Raw genomic sequence first — 22,988 nt, 5'->3', positions numbered from 1 at the left:
GGGAGGACACAGAGCACGGCCTTGAGCCCTGCCCGTGGGGTCTGATGGCATCTTGGAATCTCTGGCTTGTAAAAACATTTTGTTATTAAAAGTTGATGTTCTGACATATTGGCAAATTTTAGGCAGCCCCATCGGGAGGACCCAGGCGAGGCCTCGGGTGTGCTCTGTGGGGTTGGTGCTGTTTTTTAGTGGGAAGTGGTTTTTAGGGAGGGAAGAAACATCAAGGAAGGGAGGGAGCTGCTGTGGACAGGTTGCAGCCAAATCGCTGTTGCTGCTTCTGCCTTGTCAGCCAGGTCAGCTTTGGTCATTATTTCAATTTCCCCCGGAATTTTACAAACTGAAATCTCTGTTCCTCTTCCCTTCCTGCCCAACACAATAACATAAATGAAGAATTGCCGTTCAAAGCCTCCTGAAGGTCCTGTTTGCTGCTGTAATTATTTTATAGGGTATGTTGCTTACACACTTACAGCACAGGCTTCTCCAGGAAAGCGCTGAATCCTTAATTCCAGGAGGGAAACAGCTAAAAGAGAAATGCTACTTTACCAAGAGTACTTTTTAGTCCCATTTTTCTTTTTTATTTTGGTTATCTTACGTTGGGATAATATGAGAGTGGTGTGGGTTAAAAAATGAAATACAAACTCTGAGTGAAGAGCACTGAAGTTGCATTTGACATCGTGCATTGTCTGTAGTCTTTACCTGGATTCATTTTTGTGTGGTCTCAACAGTTTGAACACCATAAATTAACAAGTGTCAGGTGTTGGACAGCAATTTACAGCAGGAAAAAGGTAAATACTGAGTGGAATTCCAGTGGTAAATGTTTTGGTAGTGGCCAGGGGGAAGCAGAGCTGCTGCCTCATCAGTCCTGAGTGGGAGAACTTCAGAAATGCAGCAGACTCTGATGTCTTTTTAAGTTGGATTTAATTTCATTAATTAAATTCTCATTTAAAGTCTGCCAAATTTTTCACAAGGGCGTGGGCTGACAGGACAAGAGGAAATGGCCTTAAGCTGAAGGAGGGCAGGGTTAGATGGGATATTGGGAGGAAACTCTTCCCTGTGAGGGTGGGCAGGCCCTGGCACAGGTGCCCAGAGCAGCTGTGGCTGCCCCTGGATCCCTGGAAGTGCCCAAGGCCAGCTTGGACAGGGCTTGGAGCAGCCTGGGATGATGGAAGGTGTTGGGATTGGAACTGGATGATCTTTAAGGTCCTTTCCCACCCAAACCATTGTGGGATTCTGATTCCATGAAACAAAGTCGTGCCAGCCCTAAATCTCCACCCAAGCTCCAATGGTGCATTCCATGAGTAAGAAGCAGCAGGTTGGTTTGGGAAGCTGTGGGAGGTGACTGATGTGTAACCCCTGTGTCCCTGTCCCTGTCCCAGGTACGTTCAGGCTGAAGTACGCCCCTCCCTCCGAAAGTCTGGACTCCACAGACTGAGGTTTCCCCACTGACACCACGATGCTGTAAAGCCATGGAGAGCGACGGAGATCGAACCACAAAACTGAGACGTCCAGTTGCTGTTAAGCTTAATGTATTTTTTAATCCAAAGGTGCTTTACTTTATTAGACTAGGTAGAAAATCTAGCTTAGGGGTGCAGCCAACCCAGTTTTGATTGCCAAATTCAAGCTTTGTTGTTGGAACTCCTGACTCTGTGTCCCCGGACCGATGGATGGATGGATGGATGAATGGATGGATGGTGGAGCTGGCCAGCTGCAGTTCCTGCTGGAAGTACAACATCCCCTGGACTTTTTTGGCTGGAGAACGTTGCCACAATGGGACTTTTCTAAGGTGAAAGGCCTGACTCCAGGGCAGCTCTGTTCTGAGGTGGAAGGTAGGAGTGGCCAGAAGGACTTTGGCACCCCTGGGCTAGGTAAAATGTCTACTTTTTTTCAAAAGTGATCAGGCACTAATCTCTGGGATTTTTAAGGATTGCACTACAGAAGAATGTAAAACTCTTCAAGCTTTCTGCACTTTTAGCAGACAGTGTCACTCTGAGACCAGTGCAAGAGGCAAAGAAGTTCCAACCTTTACAAATTGGCACCAGCAGGCTTACGGGACTTAATTCCACAATAAAAATCCTAAAAAGTCTCTCTTTTCCCTTCCAAAAGAACACACACGGCAGTTTCACTTCCTTCTGGAAACAAACTCGTGCTTCATTGTCTCACCTATTACTAGCTAGTGCTGGCTTCCCAGCACTGGAATAAACTTAGTTTCCAAGGGTCCAAGTCCCAGAGACTCCAGAGTCATAAAGGCTTCAAGGATATTTTCCTGTAATACACAAAACCTTTACGTCCTGTTACTGTATATAGGTCTCTTTCACAGAAACCTTATTATTCTGCTTTTGTAAATGAATTTTAAACCATCCTAAAAAAAAAAAAGAAAAAAAAAAGAAAAAAAATCAAACTAAGAACTCTGGCAGCAGAGTTGATAAGCTTTTGCTTTACTTTATATAAAATACCCTTTGGCTCCTACCCCAGGATTCAGGAGTGGTGGGAGTCAAACATGTAAAAGGTAGTAAAAACTTCATTATTATCAAGACTTGGAAGGATTTCTTGTCGGCCTCCTTCGTTGCAGTAGGTTGTAGATGAGTAGCTTTGGTGTTAACTACTTAGTCCATCATTTGTGGGTGACAAATCTAAATTAGGACTTGAGAGGAAGCCAAACCCATCTCGAACTGCTAATTTGAAACACTTTGGTCCTGTCTGGTTGAAAGAAGATCCTAATCCTCATGGCTCCCCCCTCAGCTCCCCCTGGGAATTTGACGGCATTAAATGGGGGAGGCCTCCTCTGTAAAAGTGTCTGACAGAGAGATATTTGCATCCTGTAATTTGGGAGACACCTTTAAAGTCTGAAGCCTCGTTTACACTCGGAGGTATTCCTTACAGCAGGATGAATCCATAGGATTTGTAGTGGAGCAGTGAGTTGGGAAGTCCTCTGGGAGCAGGAGGGTTTGGGGCTGTGCAGGGCTGTCCCCAGGAGAGGGGAGCTCAGCCCTTCCTGGGCCGTGCTCATAGGAAAGGAACATTCTGGGCCATCCCTGCGTCCCTGTGTCTCCAAGGGCAGTCTCAGCCCCGCGGGATCATCAGCATCGGGAGAGCCTCGGGAACGCGGGTGGGCAGAACCCAACTCGGCCCAGGGAGGGATCCAAAATGGGAATTTGCAGAACAGTTGGTTTAAACGAACAAACAGACAAAGATACTTTTTATTGCTATGCAATAAGAACCCCCAGATTTGTGTATCCCCAGCCCAGCTCCCGCTCCCTGTTGGCTCTGCCTGCGTTTGAGGACGTTCCCTGTGTTCCCATGAACAACCTTCAGACCTACAACACTAAAGGGATGAAAACTGACAATGCAATTTACTTTGCCTTAATGAGCTCGAGACAATGGTAGGAACAGTCTGTCCCACTGCATCATGCCCAAGGAAAACGTGCAGTTCCATGTTTACTATTTGCAGCTTTGAGGGTCTCTCCAGTGGCCTGGAACATGTGCTGAAAGCCAAACTTAGTGTTACTGTTATTATTATTATTATTGTTATTATTTTTTTCACTTTTTTAAACAGTATTTTAAAATTGTATTTAAAGAAACTGTATTTCAACACACACGTGAGTGTTCAAAACCCTCTTGAAACAGCAAAAAACGGCAGCAGCAAAAAAAAAAAAAAAAAAAGAAAAAAAAAAAGGTAATTTCTTTACCAGTTGTGTTTTGTTTTACTGCCCAAGGCTGGGCACAGTTGTGTCTGATCTTCATCACAGAAAAAATCATATCAAAAGGACTGTAAAACTGAACTTCTGTGCAGCAAATTGTTTCATTCCTTTCTCCAGAGCTTTCTTTAGGATCCTTTCCTGTGTGTAGAGTTAAGGCTGATGTTTCCAGCAAACTGTTTCATTCCTTTCTTTGGGATTGTTTCCTTTGTGTCAAGTTAAGGCTGATGTTTCTCCAAGTGGCTCATGGCTGCATTTGGGTGACGCTTTGGAACGGTTGGGTCTGGGTTTGGAGTCAGATCCAATCCAGAAGGACCTGGAGGCAACGCAAGTGTCCGAGAGGAAAATCTGGTGAGCCAGCAGCAACTTCAGAGCCTTCCCCAAACCCCAGTGAGTTGGGGCTTCAGACCTGCCAGTGAACACCCTCCACTCTGTACCCAGAACAACCAAAGTTGGTAAGTCCGAACAGAGCACCTTAATTCCATAAAATTATCCTTAATCTGTTCTTAAAAGGCACAAATCCACCTTTTTACCCCTAAAAAAGCAAGGCAGCTTGGGTTGGAATAGTAGAGCTCCAGCTGCCCTGCCTGAAGGAAGCAGTTCTTAAACCCTATTTTTGTACATTGAAAGATGGAGATTTCAAAGAATGTTATTTAGCCCTATCTTTGTCCTGCAAGTATAAAAAGAATGAATTCTCCAGATGGATTTCACTGTGGAATGGGAATGATTTTTCAGTGTAAGAGGGAAGGGAATCCCCAGTCATCTCCACGGAGAATCAGCGAGGAGCCTTTCCCAGGGGAGGGAGCAGCGGGTGGTGCAGTTCCAGCTGCATTTTCCATTTGATGATGGAAAGACTCAAAATAGGATGGAATTTCCAGCAAACTCCTCCTCACTCTGCAAATTAAGCATTAATAAATATTCTGGGCTCGATCTTAATGGGGAGAGCAGAGAGGAGGGAGTGGGAACCGAGATACTGATCAGAGGGTTCCACCCAACTTTTATTGAAAACTACATTTGAACCATTATTAAAGTTTATCAAAACTGGTTTTTATTCAAACCAGCTCTGACACACTCAGCTTTTTGTGAAACCTTTTCATACCACAGTCATTAAATCTTGGCAAATTAAGCACCAGACTTCCCAAATTAACAGTCCAGCACCAGGCCTTGGCCATTCCCCCAGATCCCATTTCCTCTCTGGGCAGAGATATCCCGGGATGAGCCAGGCTGGGGCAGAGCAACGCTCCTCCCAAAATCCTGCAGGGGAGCAGAGCTGTGCCAGAGGGAGCCTCGGAGCGCTGGATTCAGGCTAGTCTGGACCACCTCTAAATGGGATGAATATGGGCAAATCTGGATAAAAATCCACATATTGGAGCGTTTGTGAGAGTAGGAATCACTTTGGCTGGTTGAGGCCCCACAGCTCTTGTAATAAACCCTTGGAATTACCCATTTGTTCCCTGAAATTTTCTTGATGTACACACAAGAACTGTGTTGGTACTGAAGCAGAAAGCAAATCCTGTGTGTTTTCAAGTGCAGATTAACAGCTTCTCTTGGACATAACTTTCCATTAGGAATGAAGGAAATTCCTGCTCCATTTGAGCCATTTCTTTTACTTCGATCACTTCTAGTATTACAAATTCTGCATGTAACTTTATAAATATTTTAAATAGTTTTGTAAATATTTAATATTCAGCTAATTTGATTTTGAATTGTAAATGTCAAGTATTCTGGTATTGGGATTTTTATGTTTTATTATACTTTGTTAAAAGTTAAATTGTACATTTTTAGAATGTTTTTATCTGAGTAAATTTAATGTATGGAAAATAAAGAGTTAAACAGAATCCCTTGGTATTGGCTTTCATTTTAAAGGGATTCAGCTGTGTGGGGGCTTCTCCAGCTTGGCAGTAGCAGGGAAGTATTTTTAATTCCTTTAATTATTTTGCTGTGAAAACGCCTAGGAATAACCACACGAGCCAGAATTAAGTCGGGATGTAATCCATCCATATCAGCACTGTATTAATTTTAAAAAAGCAACATTTGTACAGGAATATCAGTCGATCACGTCGTAATTACAAGTACAGTTGTCAGTTATGAGTTAAACGAGTTCTTACACGAACAGAACTAAACAGAGAACAAGCCGCATCGAAAAGTTCACGTCGGAGTAAAAACACAAAGGACAATAAAAAACGGGCAGAGGGCCCCGGGAAGGAGATGCATGCAAAGAGTGGAGGAGGTACGAGGTGGAGGAGGTGCAACGCGTGCACCCCGCGCAGTGCCAGGCGCTGGAGTATTGCTTCTGTCCCCGCCAGAGCTGCCGGTGACACCGGTGACACACGGACACCGCGGGGATCCCGCCACGCCTCGCTCGACAGCACTAGAGAAACACAGGTTTGTCCCACGGGAGAGCTCGCCTCTGCACAGCCCGCTCCAAGCCCGGGACACAGGAGCCTCCAGCCGTGCCACAAATCATTTGTTCGTCAACTCCCGGCCCTGAGCTGCTTCTCCCGATTCCCACGGGAACGGCCGGCCTCCGGGCTAGGGGCATGATCCTATGGATCGCTGGAAGCCAGCTCAGATGAACACACAGGGATTGGGAATTCATAACAGACTGGAGTTTATTTCAGTGTTACCTGTTTGGGTGTGTATTTTACAGTTAGACACTTCCTAAAACTACGATAAAGCTGTGGTGTTTGGTATGAGTATTCCAGAAACCGGCACCGCCGGAGCGTGCGGTGCCCAAAAACCGGAGACACAAAGAGTTGTCCTTCCCCAGCTCACCCCAAGCACTTGCCTTAACTCCCTGCAGCGCTGACACGAGTCCGATGGAGCTGCAGAAGAAAAAGCTCCCCTTTGGAACATCAAAATGCATTTGCCCTCATGAGAAACCTTCCCATTTAAAACCAAAAAAATTTAAGGAATTGTAGGGAGATTTTCCAGCAAACTCCGGGAAACACTTTTGTTCCTCCCTGGTGCCTGTTTGCTTGTTAAAAGTAAATCCCTTTCTCTGCAAGTGTCACATGCACAATTTGGGCTCCTTTCATCAGGTCCAGACCTGTAAATGTGCCTGTGTGGAATATTATTAGGGCCGGTTTCAAAGCTGGAGGTGCTCGTCTGTACTGTTTAATAGTCACAAACAAGGCAAGGTGAGATGAGACACCTGCTAAAGCAAGACTATGCTAAGGACTGAGAGCGTAGGTGACATCCGGTTCTTTCCCTGGGGGGTGTGTGGGGTAGAGTGGGGGTGATGGCCAAGGGTCAACCCAAATCCTAGGCTAGGGCTGCTGGCGTGTCCTAGGCGGAAGCTGGCGCTCCAAAGGTCTCCTGGGAGGCGTAGACCATGTAGAGGAATCCATCCTCGTCCTTCTCGCTCTCGTACACCTCGGAGATGGGCGTGGACACGCTCACCATGCTGTGCCCATTCACCAGCAGGAAGAAGGCCTGGTTGGAGTTCAGCTGCAGGCGTCGCCTGGGAAGGGGTGAGGGAAAGGGGGACAAAGGACAGATGGCAAGGGACAGTCCTCAACACTGACGGCAGCAAGGTCATAGAGAATCGGGGAATGGTTTGAGATGGATTTAAAAACTCATCTTGTTCTGACCTCGGTCATGGGCACCTTTCCTTCTGTGTCCCCACCCAGCCTCGTCCCTCAAAACTGGACTGGATTTCTCCACTAAATCCAGGCAGAGCCCTCACTGAGGGGAGAAGCTGCATTCCAGAAGGGCATTAAACTGGAGGGACTGGGAAGAGGCACCCCTGGAATAACCAGGGATCTCTGGCTTGCAGCTCACTGAAATGAGAACCCAGAGATCATTAGGAAGACTGGGAAAGACGGGCAGAGCTCGCAAAACCTGGGCAACTTTTAAACTCACTTTGTCACCAGCTCTGTACCGGCCCGGGTTTAACCTTGGAGCATCCAGCTCCCTTCTCCTCCCTCAATCCCTCCCTCCCAGGAGAAGCATGGTGGGAAGGGCAGGGAGCCACAGGCTGCACAAACTGCCTGGCACAGCAAACAGCTGATTTCTGGATTTCCCCTGATCATTCCAGCTCAAGGGAAATGGGTGTTTCTGCTAAACTGCCTCCTGCAGAGCAGGTCTGCAGAGAGCAGCTCTCTTCCCACTCGATAAACACAAATGAGTAACAGCAACTCAGGAGTGTGGAGCTGTCACCAAAGCAAGGAAAGAATAGATCAGAAGAGTTTCCTGCTGCTTCCACTCACTGCTGAGGGGCAGCAGCAGCTGGAAACAAGGATTTATTTAGCTCCCAACCACAGCCCTGGACAGGGACCCTTCCAAAGCCAGACCCTAATCACTCCAGAGACATCAGGCTGAGGGAAGGCAGCAGCTCTCCGAGGTTTGGGAAGGATGGGCTTTGCTGTGCCTCACTGGAGCTGACTGAGGCACAAGTCTGGCTGGTACCAAGTTAGTTATTAACAGTAAAGCCAGAGAAAAGAGGTGGGAAAATCCTTCATCCTGCAGTTAACCTCTTTGCCCAGGGCCTTTCACATTCCTGAGAAACTCTGGAAAACTTGACCAACCTGGTTCCATTCTCCAAAGCCCTATCTACCTTTCTTCCTCCTGTAGGAGCTGGGATTTGCCTGTGACAGTTTTTGTTTGGACACCCTGGACAACTCCCACAGCCCGTGGCCTCCACGAACCAGCTCCTGCTGCAGAGTGACCATCACAAAACAAGCTCTGGTTTGCTGCTCACTTCCCAGTTACCACTGGAGAACCCTTCCTAATCAAACACTGCTGCTGAGCCAGCAGAGATGCACTGCCAGCAGAATTTCTGACCACACTTTTCAACCACACAATTTCCAGGCTGTTTCCTTCTGCCTTTCCTGTAAGCTGAGCAAGCAGCCAGGGCAGGACTCAGCTCACTCACTCTGGCTTGAGTTGGTGTTTCCCAGGCCTCAGGGCTGTCACTGAGGGAAACTTCAACTCCCAAAGGATGCCAACAGCATCCCCAAGCAGCAGCACACAGCTCTGGCTCCAAGCCCAAACTCCCCAGTGGGTGGGAAGAGGCAGCCACTCCCGAGGGGGACTCCCTGGCAGAAGAAAGGAGGCATCCCAAAATAGCCAGGCAGGAAATGCTGGAGCCCTGGGCAGAAGGACCCATGTCAGACAGGGATTCACAGCCCCAGACTCCCTCCTACAGCTCTGGGAATGTTATTTCTCTTGGAAGCAGACTACCAACCCAGCTCTCTTCAGAGTGGGGTTTTTCCAGCAAAGCAAAAAGGAAAGCACCTTCTCCTGGATTTGTCCTAGTGCTCATTAGATTAATTTTCCATTTAGACCTCCCAAGTGCACCGGGGTGGGGAATTAACAAAGCATCACAGTCCGAGGTTGATCAGTTCACACTGGAATCCCAGCAATACTACCTGATAATTTTGATTAGCTCGCTCATGTTGACATGATCTGGCACCAGGAACTTGGTCTTATCCAAAACTGGAAGCTGTTTCTCTCCCTTGTACCTTTCAATGATCACCTGAGAAGACACACAAAAAGCAGGAGATGTGAAAGGCAGGAAAGTGTCTGGTGCCCTCACCTCCCCACTCCCAGCTCCATTTCCCTTCATCTGTGAATGCATCTCCAATCTGAAAATGAATCTCCAATTCATGGTCGGGCTCAATTATCTTAAAGGTCTTTTCCAACCCAAACAATTCTATGTTTCCATGAGAATTAATTATCTTCACATGCTCCTCTGTTCTGTTGGCAAGAGTCACTGCACAGAGGGGTAACACACAGGGATTTTACAAGCACACATCCACAACTTCAGCAATTTTAAGAGAGTTCCTTTGCTGCAATCATTTAACCCAACACTGAATTTACCCAGCAACAAGGAAATCCAAGGAAAGATTAAGCCCGCTTCCCTCTACCACACTGCAGTGGCTGACCAGGGGTTTGTGCTGCTATAGAAATCTGCCAGATCAAGCAGTTTTCACTGGAATTTCTCCAGTTTCAGGCCGTGTCTTTAAGAACTGCCACGCTCCAGATGACTCTGCTGTTCCATTCACCTCCCATGGTTCCTCTAATACATGAGAAAAAGCTACTTTGGAAGGATATAAACCTTCCAATTTCCAAATTAAGGAGAAAATTTCCTCAAGGATGCCCAGGAATCAGTCACTCTGCCAGGATTAGTGTAATAACCAGTTAATTCACAGAGAAACTACAGATTTCCCAATCTAAGGAACACCCTGCCCAGCAACTGAGGGAAGTTCCTGCTTTTAAGAAGTGATCTCAGAGCTCGTGTGCTCCCGTTTCCACAGCCATGGGGGGTTTGTTGATTTTCAGTCAACAGGAGCTACGTGACACCAGTCCCTTGGATCCTTTCCATGCTCACGGGGTCTGGATGTGTTGAGCTTAAAGAGCTGCACAGGTGAAGAGATGCTGATTGAATTCTACCAGAGAAAGAGCCTTACATCAGTTGAAATAAATGCTGGCTCATTCTGGGTAACAAAGCCCCACTATTTTTAAGCAGTTGGGCCACAAGCAGTAGATATTTCTAACAGCAGAATGGAGGATGTTGGCAGCACAGGAGGGATTTATTATCTAGTGTGACATTGCCACCTTATCTCATCCAGAACTGCTGATGACAACAACGAGGCAGCGAGTGGCCCAGCGAGACTCCAGGGATCCCAGCAGGGATAGCTGGGAGTGTGAATCACCACAAGTCCAGCAAGTTCCTTAGGTACCTCTGAACTTTTGGCTGGAACCTATCCATGGCTGACTTAAAGTGAGAGTTTTGCCATAAATCCCTGGCTTTCAATCTGTGGTCACAGAGCTTGGGGACTATGGCTAAGTGGTCTCTGAAAGGTGAGTGAAAAAGCAATATTTGTCAGGAAACAGATTTGCAAGGAAAGCACCTTTTGGAAAAATGAAACATTCCAAAAAATCCCTGCTGTGAAGTATTCCTTGTTCCTCTGCCCAGGTGCACAGGGAAGGAGCAGTGGCAGCTCCAAGGTGAAGGAGTTTAAAGCCCAAGGAAAACGTTTTTGTTTCTGTTTCTACAGCAGCTTCCATCAGTGAGTTTGTTTAGGGGACAGTGTGCAGCAGCTGGTTCACAGCAGAATTTCCACACATTGGGGTCACCCAATCTCATCACAGAGCCAAAGTTCAGTTCCCTCTGCTGCAGAACTCATCAGTGACAGAACACAATCCACGCCTTTTGCTTGTAGGCTATTCTCTGCATTTTGAGGATGCCATAAGTAAAATAAAACACAAACTCAGGCAGCATTTGGAGCTGAGCAGCCAAAGAGTGACGAGGTGAGGAGTGATATGCAGTGAGAGCTGGACAGCCCAGCAGCATTCCTGGAGACCTAAGCACGAGCCCATTCCCAGGAGAAAAGCATTTCTGTCCTTCTCAGCACAGGCTGATGAGCAAATCCCTGTCTGCCTCTACACTCCTGTCTACTCTTCTTGGTGAGCCTCTGAAGACTCTTAATTCGGAAAAGAAAACCACAGAGAGAAGAGCTGAGCGCCCTGGAGGATCTCAGAGCTCAGCTGGGGTGTGGTTTTCTTCCAAGTTACAACACACAGCTGCAAAACTCCGGAAACGCCACTTCCTCCAGCCCCTGTGAGCACCTTGCTCCACCACACCAACCCTGAGGATTACTTCTTGAGAATGCTCCTGAAATCCAGGCTTAGCCACCCTGAACAGCCACATTTTCATTTGGTCTCCTCGGGACAGCTCTTCCACAGGTTTCTAACTGCTAAAAAGAACATGAGACTGGAAACTGAAGTAAAAAGAACTGGACTTACTGGTATTTTAGTGGGATGCTGATCCCGAATCAGTCGTACATCTTCCACTCTTTGTTCTGCAAGGGATTTAAAAAAAAATCTGTTCAGACATTCACAGTTAATGCTGTTATTTCCTTATTTATCCACTGCTGAAGAGAGGGACCATGTGTATGGAAAAGTCAGAAGAGGAAATTCAGGCAAAGCAATTTCTAAATGGGCCAGCACTATCAGGAGTACAACATTTCCTGTGTCAACTGATGCCCTGTTCCTTAACCCAAGGTGATAAGCGCTGTGTACACCTGCCTGGCACTTCTAGAAAGTGTTAAAGGAGATCCTTTCCTCCCCACACCCCCTCACTTTCTGCCCAACTGAAGCACACATTTAACCTCACACAGTTAAGGCCTCAAATTACACCACCCAAGTTAACAACTAAATACCCTGTGCTATTTCTGTCAGGTCCCAGAAGAGGAAATGGTCAACAATTATTTGAGCCCCGGGACTGGCCCAAGCCTGGCAGCATCAGCTTTCCTTGTGCGCTCTCCTGTTACCGAATTCCAGGTTTTATTTTGACTCTGCCGCACCCATTGTTGCGGGAGCTGCTGGAGGCTCTGCCAGACCTACACATTTTGCCACTCTCTGTGCCAGTTTTCAGGATAAGGTTCACCTCTCCTCAGACAGAAATATTAATAGAACAGCTATCATGAACCGGGCTGAAGTACACGAGGCAGAGTAAACAGCCTGGCTGCTTTCAGGGGCCGCTCATCCGTGCGTCCCCTGCCTGCTCTCAGATTCAGTGAACCCAATTTTAACCCCTCTGTTTTTCAGCAGGACGGGGCTTTCCAGGCTGTTTTCAGGTTCCAAACAGCTCCGAGAGAGATGATTTAGAGTTGCATCATGGCTGGAACACACACCTGCCTAGGGAGAGAAGCACTTAGGCCAGCTCCCCGCTGGAATGCTAATGGCAGGACACTCAGCAATAACATCCCTCAGTCTCCTCAGTCCGTGTTTGTGCCCATGGAATAAATACATCCTCCTCACGAGCCCGGCAAGGAATGCAGCTCCCGTGAATCACCGTTTGAAGCTGCAGGTGAATCAAGCAGAACTCAGGCAAGGAGCACGCAAAGCCTTCACCTGAAAGCCACCCCACGTCCCGAGCCACATTCCCACAGCCCAGCAGGAGCGCTTCAAGGGCACAGAGTTCCACCTCGTTAAAATACTTTTTAAGATTAACCAGAAACCAAAAGATACGTGGAGAGAGCGAGACCAACCATCCACCTGGCAAGCACTAACTTTTCAGCTGGAACAGGTTTGTTCACAGCAGTGTTATTCAGCAGAACTCCCTGGAGTAGAAGGAACATAAACCGGGAAAATCATGGAGATTATTGTGTGTGGCGTGTTCAAAATCAGGCCCCAGTCAGCCACAGATAAACACTGTTCTCTGACGACAGTAGTTGCAGTGGCAACTGCTTGGCTGCCATCCTAGCTGAACTTAATACCTGCAACAGAGGCTGCTGACAGGCGATGGGGTCAACAACACTTTTGGAAGGCTCAGAGAAAAGGGGCAGCATAAACACAGACTTTTGTCAGCTCAATGTCGTCCCCGCTTCACTGCAGGGAACAGCTTACATTTATCACAACAGCAAAGGCAAGGGTGGGCACATCACAAAGCTCTCTTAAGCAGCTTGACTTTAACCCAAAGGCAGGAAGAAAGGAAAATCTGGATCAATTACTTCCACCAATTCCATCTCACGTACGGGATTTTATACTTCATGCAGAAATAGGTTACGCTGCCAGTTCGTGTTACCCTCGCAGCGCTTCAGCCTCCCTCACTGACACACATGAGCAGATCCCGAGCCCTTTGATTGCTCCGGTCCCATCCTGAGCACACACACACAGAAGCGTGGCACGGCTCTATCGAGGCTGTTCCTTCTCGAAAAGGTCTAATCTCATTTTCCCAGCCATCATTACACAGCTCTTTTCCATGCCCTGCTAGTTTTCAACAGCCAAACAGAGACGGGAGCCACACGCCCCAGTCCAGCCGCGGCTGCCCGGGTGGAGAATTCCTCTCTCCGCGCCAGGCTCCGGCTGCCAGCGGAGCTTTAATTCCGCTGCCACTGGCGCAGAGGCCGCCGGACACTGAGCAGACACCGGAGGGAAGGGCAGGCCCAGCTCCTGGCACACACGCCGAGGATGTTTCCAGGCTCCTGGGAGTTTTGCAGTCGATAATGGATGATGCCATAAAGAGATGTCCCCACCCCGAGCCCCTCTCCCAGCGCAGAGCTCAGGCGGGCACAGCCCAGCTGCCACCCCACAGTTCGCGACACCACAAAACCCCCCTGTCCCGAAGCGCCGGGGTAAACAAGCCCGCACACCGGGCCGGCCTTTCACTCCGCCGCAACCCCGAGCAGGCCGGGACAGCGGGGCAGCCCCGCGCCCGCTCCGCCCGCGGCGCTGTCAGCAGGAGCCGCCCGGGGATCTTGGCTGCTCCCACCGCCATCGGCCCCCTCCCCTCCCTTCCCTTCCCTCCGCGGCCATCTCCCCCCTGCAGCCCGCCGGGGCCGGGAGCACGGGCAGGCCGCACCCCGCCGCGTCCCTCCCCGCGGCGCTCACCGAAGGTGCGGCGCTGCTTGAAGCTCTTCTCCGAGGGCATGGCGGCGTTCGCTCGGCCCGGGCCCGGCGGCGGCTCTGCGCGGCGGCAGCGGACACCTCCGAGTGCCGGCGCCCGCCCCCCGCGCCGCCACGGCCGCTCGGCCGTCAGCTGACCCCGCGTCAGCGCCGGCTCCGCCTCAGCCCGCCGGCATCTTGAGTGTGGCACCGGGACAGCGCCGGCATGGCCGCGGGGCCCGCTCGGTGACACACGGACATGGGGCCCCCTCAGTGACACACGGACATCGGGCCCCGCTCAGTGACACACCGACATCGGGCTGTGTGACTGTCACGGTGCCTGGTCCGTGCTCCGGCTCTGTGGCACGCAGCCATGGCTGCCCCGGTGCTAGGCTGGGTTCTCCTCAGTGACACAGCCATGGCCACCTTGGTGCCAGGCTGTGTTCTCCTCAGTGACACAGCCATGGCCACCTCGGTGCCAAGCTGTGTTCTCCTTTGTGACACAGCCATGACCACCTTGGTGCCAGGCTGTGTTCTCCTCGGTGACACAGCCATGGTCACCTCGGTGCCTTGCCGTGTTCTCCTCAGGGACACAGCCATGGCCACAGGGCCGTGTTCTCCTCAGGGACACAGCCATGGCCACCTCGGTGCCAAGCTTTGTTCTCCTTTGTGACACAGCCATGACCACCTTGGTGCCAAGCTGTGTTCTCCTTTGTCACACAGCCATGGCCACCTCGGTGCCCTGCCGTGTTCCCCTTCAGCAACAAAAAAGAACAATCTCCCCAGGAACGTGGTGGATTGGCCAATGTTGAGCACTTTTAAGATTCAGCCATCTAGTGCAGATTTGCTTTTGCCAAGACAGGTTGGGCCGGATGATCCTTGAGGTCCCCTCCAAACTGTTATTCCATTATTCCGTAATTCCATGCACTCGCAGCCTTGTGGCCCACTACGTCCCCTTCAACGTGAGCACTTTTCTCCTTGCAGAAGTGCAAGTTCAATGATCTGTCACCACTTTGCCTTCACATTGATGTGGATATGTGGTAGAGTTTACATTTGAAGAACGACATTTTAGGAGCAGGTGCTCCAGTTCTCTTGGAAGCCACCCCCCGGTCTCACGCGGTTTGTGAGGAGTTGATTAAATCACAACTTCAGTCACAGATACCACGTTGTGAGTAAAACTGCCCAACTGTTTCCTGCTTAGCAGCTTTCTGACACAAGCTGTTGGCTGGAGCCTTTCAGCTGCATCTCTCTTTCTCTCACATACGTTCCCAGCACCGCGTTTTGAAATTTAAGGATGATTTTGCAGCAGTAGGGCAACACAATTGCACTGTACAATCCAAAGGACAGGGAGCTGTGGCCAGGATTGCCCTTAGGAGTACAGGGAGAAGGACAGTTTTCTAACCATTTTAGAGATTATCAGTATTTTTGCATTTTTTGGGGTGGAGCAATGCATTGAATTTGGAGTGAATCTGCACTCCCACAAAGGAATGAGGGTTCATTATTGAATTTTGTGATTCAGGGTCACACAGTTCCGGTGGCCTGTCATTATGAGGCCATTAAAGGTGTGACTAACAAGGAAATACAGCCCTAAGGTGTATGATTGCTCTGTCCATCACATCACTGTCCAGGGGTAGCAGGTGAGACATGGATGACTGGCAGAACACTGATACATCTGCAACTTAAGCCAGCAATACCAAATTTCTGTGTCAACAGAACTCTTCTAAATTTAAATGCCTGCCTTTTAAAAAAACATTTTCCAAGCTGAGGAAATTCCACCATGCTCTGAGAATTGTGTCTGAGGGCTGAAGGCAGGAGGGTGAGCCCCAGTGAAACCACATAATGTTATTTTTGGGGTGTACAGGTGCGTCTTGGTGTCGGGGCTGACAATTCCGGGCTCTGTGCGCCGTGTGCTTTGCATCCACAAGCCGACTGTTAGCAGGGCTGCAGCTCCGGCTGAAAGCATCCATATGGTGCTTGGGGAGAGCCACAATCAGAGTATCTGCTGACAGGCTGGGCTATCACATGTTCCTCTCATAAATAATCCGCAGAGACTGTGAGAAGGAAACTTAGATCCACACCGAGACTCGCCTGACCTCTCTCTCCTCAGCTCAGCCTTCGCCCGTGTCTGCGTGTCGACAGCACAGACAGTTGGCGAGTCTGGATTTGAGGAAGGTGTTAGGAGCAGTTGGAATGACAGCATGGACATAGCCTTTGGGATCAGCTCTGCCTCAGCACAGCTCCCCATCCCTGGTGAGAAAACGCTGCTTTGGAAAATGCTTTGGCTTCAGGCTCGGCGACAGCGCTGGAACAGAGCCTTTCAAAAATGGAGCTGCAGAGCATTTTTATCCTGGCCTTAGAACACTTTGGAAAGCATTTGGGATGAGGATGAGGAGACTTAACCCAAAGGGGATGTTACATTGTCTTCAAATATGCAAAAGGCTTCTGCAGAGCAGGAGGGAATTAGCTCTTGCCTGCATACTGCGGGACCAGGATGAGAAATAATGAGTTTACAGATTGGAAAAGGCCATAGAAATTAGGGACTGGGCTAAGGTTAAGAATTGTTGAGCACCAGAAGAAATTCCCCAGGAAAGAAATGGAATAATCCCCTTTGGATGTTTTTATTTAATATTAGATATTAGTATCTAGTGAATCTGAATAATATCTAAGAGATATTAGTAAAAGATCTGTTCTGAAGAGTCCAGGGAGAATCATTCTGATCTCAGGGAGAAAATGGGGTAAATAACCCCCTACAATCCCTGTCAGCCCTAGTTTTGCATGAGGCAAAGGAAATGTGATTTCCCAAATTCACAAAGCAGGTTAGAGCACAGGCTGGGTTTGGATTCCAGCTCAGATCCTCCTGTCTGCACCTAATATACCAGACTAAATACTAAGAAAAAAAAAAAGCAAAACAGGGTTTTCCAACTATTCTATCTTCCACAAGGTTGGGTTGGTGTTTTTTTGTTAAAAATCCAGTATGAACAGTGACTCCAAACCATGGTTGATAATCACAGCATTTCCCCTTGGGAAAAACTCCCACTTTTCCTATTTTTTTCCCACATGAGCTGCCTCACAATAAAACGAGTATATTTCACATTCAGAATAATAAATCATCCTCTCATTTTTCTGGTACAATGGGACTGAAAAGGTGCTTTTTTTTTTTCCCCACAAGGAGCAGACAAAGCTGTTCCTCTGCAGTGCTGCACCCTTCCTGGAAGACAGCACTCACTGTGTGGGGCTGGGAGCTCAGCAGCTGTCAGCAGTATTAAATTCACCAGGAACACAGAGAGAAAAGCCCCATAAAATAAAAGGAAGGACACTGTGCTGATAATAACTTGCATTTCAACTTGAGTTAAAATACCTCCCCTCAGTTCTTTTCTCACAAATTGTTCTTATCGATCCAGCTCAGCTCAAGATTAATGTGGGTTTGGTTTTTTTGTAAGTGTGCAGCCATTACCCAGCTGCTATTGGAGATTTTCAGGCAGAATCCAACTGTAGAGAATTGTTTGCAGTACCTTAAAATAACTCTTCTGGGAAGTTTTCATCTTAAATTTGCCTCAAGATGGTGGCAACCCTTAAGAACAAATTCCCACACTTCAAATTTCACCTTCTGAGTTAGGAGAACTTTAGGAAGAAGTGGTGAGAATGGCAAAATATCTGTTTTGAGAGTAGAAAAGTGTAATTTGAGAGAAGTGGAGCTAGAGAGAAAACCCACATTTTGCCTGGGTGGGTTTTCTCTGGGGTCTAACAATAGCTGAGCCCATCCCTCAGAGGGAGCACAACACTGTCTCTTGTAATATCACATGTTCTAGACTATTAGACACACTTTTTTGGGTGGTAAATCCAAGCTAACACACAGATACATGCAATATCATCACAAAACCATCATTTGCATCGAATGTTTGGCTAAAAACTCACTGCACTCTCCCTGCACGAAGGATTGCCCAAGACATCATTGCTGGGTACCATAACTGACATCAGTTCCTGCTGTTCCTGCTGTTCCAGCAAACAGCTCTTGGCTCCAGGATCTAGTTTTAAATGGGAGATGTTGCTCTCACGACGGAACAGGGTAAATTAGTTGTTGTAAGCAGCAGTGAGTTGTGTTTGTGTACTGCTTTTCACTCAGAAAATCCATAATATCTTGGCAAGCAGCAACGACAGTGCGAGCACAGGAGGCAGAGCGGGGAAATCGTGGAACAACACAGCGTGTAACAAGGTCTTCCCCTGATTTTTGATACTCCTAGCATTGAAGCAATCCCCCACGTGTTCAAATATTAGCTGAGCACTACGTTGCCTGTGGTTCAGAAAGCATTCTCCTGGCTGACACTGAGAGGTTCTGTGAGCTGCCTGGGATTGCACAACCACGGATCAGGAACGGCACCCCCAGCACCTGACCCCTCCAGAGCAGGAGAATCCTCCTGCCAACTGAGCTGCTTCAGGTGTTGAATGGAACTAAATTGTTTAGGCTGGACTGGGGGCAAAGCTGGAGGGACAAGAACTGCTTGTGGTACAAGTGCTGTGATGGCTTGGGTGACTGCAGGCTGTTAGATCGACTGATTCCTCATGGCAAGGACAGCACGTTGAAGAAAGATCATAGCCTCTTCCATAAATCACAGAATCATGGGATGTCTGGGGTTGGAAGTGATCTTAAAGGTTTGGGTTGGAAGGAACCTTAAAGCCCATCCAGTGCCACCCACTCCCATGGGCAGGGACACCTTCTGCTATCCCAGCTGGCTCCAAGCCCTATCCAGGGGGCACTTCCAGGCATGAGGCAGCCACAGCTTCTCTGGGAACCTGTTCCAGGGCCTCACCACTGTCCCAGGGAAGAATTCCTTCCCAATATCCCATCTATCCCTGCCCTCTGGCAGTGGGGAGCCAATTAAAGAGAGGGCACTGAGCTCTGCTCTAAAGCAGAAAGATGTAACCACTTCCCTAGCCATCAGCAGCTTTTCTGCAGCACTCTGGGTTTTCCCTGAAGAGCCCAGCCTGCCCAGTGGTGTTTATCCTGCAAAATCTGCTGAGATCAATGTCCACAGAGAAAGCAAGGAAGTGGGAAATCATAGACTCAGGACAAGAAGAGCTGTTTTCCAGCTTCAAATATGCACATTACAAAAAGCAAAGCAAAACTCTTTGGCATTTCTACTGGGATATTCGCTCTTTGATGTGTCCTCCCTCCAAGGATGGGAGCAGTTTTTTAGGAGGCAGGAGGAGTCTTTGTTTTTTATTACAAAGCAGAAATCTCAGTGCAGGCCCATGCCAAAAAAACATGCTGTAAATACTGTCTGTGGCAAACAGGGCTCGCAGAGAGGGTTTGTTCATCTGTCTCGGCCTGCCTTGCCATACTTTTCTGTCCCTCTTGCCAAATGGAAAATAAATCATTCTCAGCTCGCTGTTCTGGTTATAATTGGCTGGATATGCCATCAGCTGGCTCATCCCCACTCAGAGCCTGGGAAGGCGTAAACACTTCCAGGATTACAGAAAATGAGGACACTAACTTTGGGAGCCATCCAAAGCCCTTTAGTGAGCGTGAAGACTAATTGACTGCAGCGAGAGCTGCATCAGCTCCTTAATTGCTGGGGGGAAATGAAACAATAACATTTCCCCTGTTGCTCCATCCTTTTTCAAGAGCCCTGTGGTAAGGGCTGTGAGCTGCCTGCCTGAGACAGCAGCACGGGAAAGCTCCGAGCCATTACTCTGGGAATGTTTTCCAAGGAAGGTGCTCAGACAGTGCCACAGAGGATGGGAGATGATGATAACGCACTTTTCCTGTTTTCCCTACTGTCACAAACAAAGCTGGCTTCTTTTGTTTGGATTCAGATAATGGATTTGGTAAGATAGGGGAGAAAACAGCAATTTGAGACTTTGATGACTGAAGTTGAAGGTGATATTCAGTTATAACCGCCCTCTTGTGCACCAGGTCTCCACCTCAAGGACCTTGGATGTGCCCAGGCTCCAAAACTCTTGTGTGTTGCTCTGCAAGAACAGCACTGGAAACTGGAGACAGCAATTGTTTCTCCTGTCTGATGTGATGAAGGGCTGGGATTCCCTCACTCTGTTCCCTCAGAAGGAGAAACATGGTCACTCAGAGCACTGGGAGCTTTGCCTCAGGCTTTGCTGGGCTCTGGGTGACATCAGTGTGGGATGGAGGTGGGCACTGCCTGACAGACTTTGCCCTTTGCCCTTCTTCATCTGGAGGAAATCAGCACAGGGCAATGGAGCTCTGTGGGAATTGGCATGGATTTGTGCTGGGCTGTCCATCACAGCCCTTTACAGTCCTGCCTTCTGCTGGCTTGGGCTGGAAAGGGGGTCAGTGGGCCAAAGGAAAGTCTGATGGATGAGAAATGTGGCTCAGCACCCATGGAGCCAGGACTGTGGGGTCAGATTATAGGGGTCAGGTGGGTGAGGAAAAGGAGAGAAGGTTGTAGGGTGATTAGGCAGCAGGAGCATTCAGTGGAAAAGGAAAAATAATAAAATAAAAATCAGATAAAATATAAAGGCAAAAGAGGGGAAAGCATGTGTGTGCTGTAGACTGCCATGGTTCTGCTCCAGGCAATGTCACCCAGGACATCTTTTGTTTCATTCACACGAAAATCCTTGCCATCAGTACTTTCCCCTGTCCCCTCCATGAATCCATCACTTCCTAAACAAACAGACATGACAAGGCCTTTGAAAGCTGCGTCAGAACCTTTAAGTACCACCTGAGCATAATGTAACATGTGGGAAAAGCCATGTGATTCCCTCCAGGTGGGAAACAGCTCTGGCCATATTTCCAAAGATTTGATGTTTGGCTGATGTGACTCACTGCCCATGTGCCTTGGTTTAGATGCTCAGAGCAGCTTTTTGTAATGTAATCAGAACTGTGGGCACTAAATTTGTCCATCATCGAAGCCCCAGAGGATTAGCACAGCACTAGAAATGACATTTCATCCTGCACGTGGGCAGAGTCGGAGGGCGGAATGCAGCCGTTCAGCCTGGGAGAAGCCGAGCATTTACTCATCCCAGGGTTGGAGCAATGTCGTTTGTACCACAAGCCAGGAAGCCTGGACTCGTCATCATCCCTACCCAGGGCCATCCAGATCCTTGGGAATCAGGGTTTCCTGGCCCCGACATCCACAGCTGCCCATCAGATCCTTGGCAAAATCCTTGGTCAGCTGGAGCATCTCGTCTGGTCTGGTGAGACTCAAAAGGAGAATGAGCAGTGGGACAAGGGAGGTGATTTTCCCTTCTTCTCTGCTCTCATGAAACCTCATTGGAGCCCCCAGCACGAGAAGGATGTGGAGCTGCTGGAAAGAGTCCAGAGGAGCCAGGGAAATGCTCCAAAAGCTGGAGCCAGGCTGGGAGAGCTGGAGGTGCTCACCTGGAGAAGAGAAGGATCCAGGGAGAGCTCAGAGCTCCTGCCAGGACCTAAAGGGGCTCCAGGAGAGCTGGAGAGGGACTGGGGACAAGGGATGGAGGGACAGGACACAGGGAATGGCTTTAAACAAAGGGGGTAAGCTTAGATGGGATATCAGGGAGAAATCCTTCCCTGTGAGGGTGGGCAGGCCCTGGCACAGGTGCCCAGAGCAGCTCTGTCTGTCCCTGGATCCCTGGAAATGCCCAAGGCCAGGCTGGACAGGGCTTGGAGCCACCTGGGGTAGTGGAAGGTGTCCCTGCCATGGCAGGGGGTGGAATGGGATGATTTTTAAGTCACTTCCAACCCAAACCACTGTGAGATTCTACGGTGTCCAAAGGGCTGTTCCTCCATCCTCTGCCAGCTCCTTGCTCTGCAGAGCAGCCTCCCTGCAGCGATTCTTGTGGGCGATGCTCTCAGGCTTTCTGCATCAATTAAATCCCTCTTTTCCCGTCTTCTGCCAGTTTGGGGATTTGTTGCTCGATTGTCATGGTGACTGCAGCCGGGGGACCCTCGCTGAGGGTGAGGCCCCTCCATTAGGATTCAGGGCAGCACTTCAGCCAGCATCACTGGGGACCCTCTTGTGCTGAGCACTCTCTGAGAGCAGGGAGCTCATTCCACAGCAGAAATCCCAGCTGAACAGCGTCTCTTCACAGCAAACGAGGCTGGCTTTAATTTTTCTTAATTATGTGGATGCAACTTCATTTTCTCACAAGCTTGTTGTCAGTGCAGCCCTCATGGTCTATTCCTGGCCAGCAGAATGAGGATGCTTAGGAGCCCCAAAGGGTTCTGCAGATGTTTTGCAGATCATGGAATAAAAAAGAGCCATTTCTAAAATAAAAAAAAAAATAAAAAAGACAAACCCCAAGATGTTCCTTGTGGAACACTGTGGCAAAGAGAAGCCGTTTGCAAAAAATGTGAGGTCTGGCTGGCAGAAAAGCAGGAAAAAGAACGAATAGGGGAGAAAACAACGACACAATCAAAACAGGTTCAGAGAAGGAGATTTTTGGAAGGAAAGAGGTTTCTCAGGTAGCGGCTCGGGAATGGCGATGAGGACACGCACACCGGGAGGCGGAGGCACAGGGACAAGAGCCATGCGCGGGGCAGCGATTCTCGAGGAGCCTCGTTAGCGCAGTAGGTAGCGCGTCAGTCTCATAATCTGAAGGTCGTGAGTTCGATCCTCACACGGGGCAAAGATGGTTTCCTCCTTTTTTCCTCCCCTCTCCCGCAGTCAGATTTTCCCAAGGGAAGGGACTATCTGTTTTTTTTTCATGGAATTGGAGCAGGAAGCGGGATAGGAGGCGGCGAACCCAGCCCTGCAGCGGGCCCGCAGCGCTCCCCGTTACCGGGCACCGGCTCCGCCATGCGCGCGGTCCTCCCGCCCGCAGGGGGGCGCGCACGCTGGTTGCGCCGGTTAGGGAACAGCGTCCGCGCAGCGTCCGGTACCGGCGGGGGCGTGGCGCACCTAAATGAGCTGGCGCTGATTGGAGGAGCCGCGCGGTAGGCGTGGCCCAGCGGCGGGATGAGCTGCGCTGATTGGTGGAGTTTTGCGGTGGGCGGGGCCAGCAGCG

At 49.1% G+C, this 22,988-nt stretch overlaps 2 protein-coding genes and 1 non-coding gene across 3 annotated transcripts in view; 2 read left to right on the top strand and 1 right to left on the bottom strand.

Moving 5' to 3' along the window:
* ZCCHC14 (zinc finger CCHC-type containing 14) overlaps window positions 1–5,533 on the top strand; it is a 49,887-nt gene extending 44,354 nt beyond the window's left edge. The window contains exon 13 of the mRNA XM_058845616.1: window positions 1,377–5,533. Coding sequence (XP_058701599.1) covers window positions 1,377–1,432 — 56 coding nt within the window. The 3' untranslated portion in view covers window positions 1,433–5,533. The remainder of the gene's footprint in view (window positions 1–1,376) is intronic.
* A 138-nt stretch (window positions 5,534–5,671) lies between these two features.
* On the bottom strand, window positions 5,672–14,198 carry MAP1LC3B (microtubule associated protein 1 light chain 3 beta). The gene is made up of 4 exons (XM_058845631.1): window positions 14,037–14,198; window positions 11,448–11,503; window positions 9,068–9,174; window positions 5,672–7,158 (listed from the first exon to the last, which is right to left on the bottom strand). The coding sequence occupies exons 1-4, from the start codon at window positions 14,074–14,076 to the stop codon at window positions 6,984–6,986; spliced, it is 378 nt and encodes a 125-aa protein (XP_058701614.1). The 5' UTR covers window positions 14,077–14,198; the 3' UTR covers window positions 5,672–6,983.
* An 8,339-nt stretch (window positions 14,199–22,537) lies between these two features.
* TRNAM-CAU (transfer RNA methionine (anticodon CAU)) lies at window positions 22,538–22,610 on the top strand. Its single transcript has one exon. It is a non-coding gene; the product is annotated as a tRNA-Met (tRNA).
* Window positions 22,611–22,988: the final 378 nt, after the last annotated feature.

This window comes from Poecile atricapillus, chromosome 10 (assembly GCF_030490865.1).
Source record: "Poecile atricapillus isolate bPoeAtr1 chromosome 10, bPoeAtr1.hap1, whole genome shotgun sequence".
In the NCBI taxonomy this organism is placed as follows: domain Eukaryota; kingdom Metazoa; phylum Chordata; class Aves; order Passeriformes; family Paridae; genus Poecile; species Poecile atricapillus.
The sequence above is the reverse complement of the archived record's forward strand: the minus strand, read 5'-3'. Positions and strand labels throughout refer to the sequence as shown.